General features: G+C 31.4%; 1 protein-coding gene across 1 annotated transcript in view; it reads right to left on the reverse strand.

Annotated features, from left to right (window-relative positions):
- Positions 1-262: 262 nt before the first annotated feature.
- LOC117178772 overlaps positions 263-4964 on the reverse strand; it is a 15694-nt gene continuing 10992 nt past the window's right edge. Inside the window, exon 2 of the mRNA XM_033370235.1 lies at positions 263-2614. Coding sequence (XP_033226126.1) covers positions 2346-2614 — 269 coding nt within the window. The 3' untranslated portion in view covers positions 263-2345. The remainder of the gene's footprint in view (positions 2615-4964) is intronic.

A 4964-nucleotide genomic window follows, 5' to 3' on the forward strand; every position in this document is an offset into this window, starting at 1 on the left:
GTTGTCTGCAATATTTTTGGATAGTGAAGTCAAGACATTTTAACTTTAGAAATAATTTTTGATTAATTGCCGAAGCTTATAGTTGACTGCGTGAACAGGTTGGAATATTGGCAGCTGAAGCTGAACCCAGGGGGAGCACGAAAAACGCGAGATGATCGTGAAATCCGTGTTTAGCCAACGGCTATGTGACTTATGGCGAGTGAAACTGTCTGCTTAATTAAAATTATAGTTGAATATATAAGGTAAGAATTAAAGGCAGATGTTTTTCATATGTTCGGACAATTTTATTGAGTTATGTATTTTCATCATTATAATTAAAATATCATTCTTCATCTAAAGTCGGATTAAAATATAAACTAAACCAGTGAAATCGTTACTGTTTAAATCAGTGAGTGGGAGGAAGTGTCAGTAGAACAACTAAAATATACCAGTGACGCCAAATGATAGATTCAACTACTGATCATACTAGTGATATAGCGCTGCTGCATTATTTCCGCAATCTTAAATTACAGAAAGAATTAATTTTTTATTATTTCAAGAAAATTTTTCGTTTAAAGTGGTAAACATACTTTTGAATTAAGAAAGCATCTTTTTAATTTATAGAGAAAATAATTTCCGCGAAACAAAGATACCTTCGATTTGATAGTATCTATTGTAGATGCAATAAATGGCGCTTTCGTATACGGTCAAAAAAATACACTATTATATATAATCAACGGCATCTGTGATATAAGTGTAGAAGAATTAACTCTAAATCATATGTATATTCTATCATCAGATTAAGATGTGTATTTCTTTCTCAGGTGAAAATGTTTAATATGAAGAAAAATCTCTTTGTGTAAAACATAAATTTATATGTTTTAAAAAATTACATAACTGTTTGAAAGGCATATCAAAATTGAACTAAATGTATTAGGCCTCTTCAATCTTAAAAAATTTTCTATGATTCATGAGTGTAGATTAATGGGTTCAATTGATATATTTTTAAATCTTTCAAGAAATTTGGAACACGATCAAATTAAGTTGGAAAACTGTACAAAAAACACTAAAACACGTTTCTAGCCTATCTGATAGGTGTATTAAAATTTGTTTTCAAGTTTGCACTTGGCCATTTGGCAGAAGACGACCGAAAAATCCCGAAAAATGAAACTCCCAAAATTATAAAATTCCTGGAATACAAAAATCCTGAATCAAAAAATTCCTGACAGTTCATAATAAGGCTGTATTTTAAAATTCCCGAAGAAGAAAATTTCCGAAAGGAAATTGCCGAATCATGAAATACCCGAACCAAAAATATTCCAGGAATTTCAGTCGTCATATTTGCCAGTAATATGAATTACTACGCGAGAATAAAAAATATGAATAATTATGTAAGGATTAATTAGAAAATATATTATTCATTTTATTCAAGTAATTATTGAATAAATAGTCGGAGTAAATATTGACGTCTAAATGTAAGCTAGAAATTATTAAAATAAATAGTGTATTATACTATCTAGCTTGAAATGATGCAAAATAGAAATTTGAAACATATTTTTTTTCAATTTTCTAGCATTGTCTATTTTCAATCAGTAATTCCTTTTCGCAATTATTAATTTAGAAACAATTCTAATGCAAATTATTGATACCGAAAAATGAATTGACATTTATTAATTTACTATTTAACTCTCTCTCTCTCAAAAAAAAAGATTGTTTATCTCTGCAAATGTTAAATATATTTAATTTTTTTTTTAATTTTTATCAAGACTGCATGATATTTACATAGTTAAGAATTTAATGTCAATAAAAATATAAGAAAAGGGAGGAGTTGTTTCTTATAGGTGTAGCAATTGACCCGACGCGAAAGTACCGTTTGATGCTTCAAAATAATATTTCATTGATTTAGAAGTATTTTTTTCTCAATGTAGGCGAAATATATTATATCCGATTATATTGCAGCCCGCCCTTCATTTATTTTTGTGAGTTTATTGTTTCTGAAAGACCAGCTGAAAGTCGACAACGCGTACAACTGACTACTGACACCGAGTTCCCAATAAACTTAACTGATTGAACCAGTGAATCCATTCCACTAAGTGTACCAGGAAATCTCACTGACTGCCAGTGAAACATTTCTAGCTGTTACAATCATTGGGATGTCACTAAAAATCAGTGAGATTCTATGCTTTTATTCATTTAAATAGTGTTGAAAAACACAAGAAATGAAACTTTTTACATAATTTTAATTATTTTAATTTTCCATGCAAAGCTTCCCCTTGGCTGCCATTTCCGTTTCATTATTGAGGTTGTCCATGATGTCCGTCTTTGCTTCGTATTAAAAAAGTCAGCAACACGAGCTTCGAATAATTTTAGTGCAACCAAGATGGCACTTCCTCTCCTAAATATTCGACTCCTATAGTACCTCCAACAGTTGCGTATGACATACTTTTAGCGTTGTATATATATAATGACTGAGCTACGCGGTTTTTGTCCATATATCCAAATATGGTATTTTCCACCAATAAAAGAGTCATGGGAAGTTTAGCTTTATTATGGACACTGGCTGAAGTTAGGAAATTCTTGATGTCGTCTTGTTTTGCCTCCTTCATAGTAACAGCAGACCAGTTAGGAGCGCAAACTGAAACATTACGAAAAAGTTTTTTATATAGATTAATCTTGTATTTATTTAATATGCATATGCAAAGGAGGGTCAGTTGTCAATGAATCAGTGGTGTAGTCGAGGCCTGGCGCACAGTGAGAGAAAGTGCACTTTTTTCGTTCAAAAATTTCCAGAACCTTCAATTTTGGTCCGATTTTGAATTTTCTTAAATAAATTTCATGAAATTCCAAAGAGCTTGTCGCTCTGAACTTTTGTTTTCTCTATTTGTTTATTAATAATTTTTCCACTCAAGTATGGAAAAACTGAAATTTTTTACATAATAATTTTTTACGCATTTCTTAAAATAATTAATATTTTATAATATTTGATAATATATAATAATTTAAATTATTATAAACAAATTAGATAAACAAAAAGAAAATTTTGGCTATTTCGCATGGGAAAATTTTTTGCACTAGAAATGTTTTAAGCTGTTGGACGAATGACTGCTAGTCCAACAAATATTTGAGAAGCTAACAATAACTATTCAGTAATCTTTCCAATCAAAGAATAAATTTCACCCAAAAATATAGTTGGATTTTCTCAGTGGGTTTAAATTCTAAATATTACCTAGGCTTGTAACATTAATTTCACTTATAACCGCCCCCTTCTTTCTCACCAATTTTAGTTTTTATTCACCCCTCCCCACTCAAACTTCCAACGTAGTTTATGAAAATTACCGCCAGGCCACTTTTTCTTTTAGGACTACACCGCTGCTTATTACTTTCTACTAAATATCTGTTTCACAAAATTAATGTAATATGCAATATGGCTGCAGTTCAAGAAATGCTATTAATATGAAAATTAACATTAACTAATAATTCTGCGAAGCACGGATTTTGTTGTAATTTTTGTTATCAAGTTCCATTTCTGATGTAAAATGCGATGGCAACTTTTTGAAATTTTGAGGTTAGAAATAAATTTTAAACATTAATATTGAGTAATATTCCTGTAAAACACGAAATTCGTTATAATTTTGATGGAGAAATTCCATTTCTGATGCAAAATGCGATATCAACTTATTAGCTTTTCACGTTAGACAAAAGAAACTAATGTCAAATTTTGTTGCACCCAAGTTTTCCGCTGTTTAAGTCAACGTACTATTTGGCATACTGCGAAGTCCTTAGCAATAATGGGAAAACGGCAAAGTATGAATGAATTTGAGCTATAAATCGGGATACCAGATTTAAAACAATACAGAAAAAACGAAAGTTAAAATTTGTTGCAGGTAATATTGCAATGGTTAAAAATTAAGCATATTTCAGCGAAGGTTTCACCGAAGTATGAGAATAATTCTGATCTCGTCAGCTGCGTCGCGCTGTAGTGAGCGAATCTCTGTAAAATCTGTAGAATCAGCAACAGAAAATACAACATAAATTTCTCTTATTCACATATTTCTCCTGAATAAATTACACTATGATAAACGAATTAGAACTTATTTAATACAATTTAGCAAAAAGCGCAAAAAGCAACTGACAGTTTAGAATCCTTATTTCTCTCCAATGTAATAAAGTAAAACGACGATAGTTAGCGCTGGCGTCGTAATTCTCGCTACATCTCGAATAAAAATGGAGCGATTATAAGGTGAAAGATTATTCGGGCTAGGTTAACAATCAGAAATTAGCTTCGATTCATGTAAACGTTATCTGGCAAGGTTAATTTTTGTAGCGGTGAATCTTTCTTCGGGAATCGATGTAAACTTTATCTTTTGTTTTTTCTGTATAGAAATAAATATTAGAATACAAGAACGAACTTGGTCGCAGAATTACTACATGGGCTGAAAAGTCTTTGGCCTGGAACATAGATGGTGTTGCAACCCACAAATCTTTGGGCTTGCGCGATAGTACGAACCTTTACTAAAACGCTCTAAAAATTGCATGGCATTTCATTAACGCTTTCTCAAGTTATTGCTACGAGGGTAGTTCAATAAGTCCTTAGAATGAAGTATTAAAACAATTTTTTTTGGGTAAATTTTTTTTAATTTTTCAACATAATCTCCTTGGAGCTCTATACACTTGGTCAATCGCTTTTCAAGTTTTTTTAATCCTTCAGAAAAGTGCGTTTTCGGAAGTTCCTCAAAATAAGCACTTACAGAGGCAATGACGTCTTCGTTGTCTGGAAATCTCTGTCCACCGAGCCATTTTTTCAAGTTTGGAAATAAGAAAAAGTCACTGAGGGCAAAATCTGGTGAATACGGTGGGTGTTCGACCAATTCGAATTTTAGTTTTTCAATTTTAGCCATTGAAACGAAACATGTGTGAACTCGGGCGTTGTCGTGATGAAAGAGAATTTTTTTTCTCGCCAAATGTGGTCGTTTTTTTTTAATTTC

The sequence above is a fragment of the Belonocnema kinseyi genome, chromosome 8 (genome assembly GCF_010883055.1).
Source record: "Belonocnema kinseyi isolate 2016_QV_RU_SX_M_011 chromosome 8, B_treatae_v1, whole genome shotgun sequence".
Classification (NCBI taxonomy): Eukaryota; Metazoa; Arthropoda; class Insecta; order Hymenoptera; family Cynipidae; genus Belonocnema; species Belonocnema kinseyi.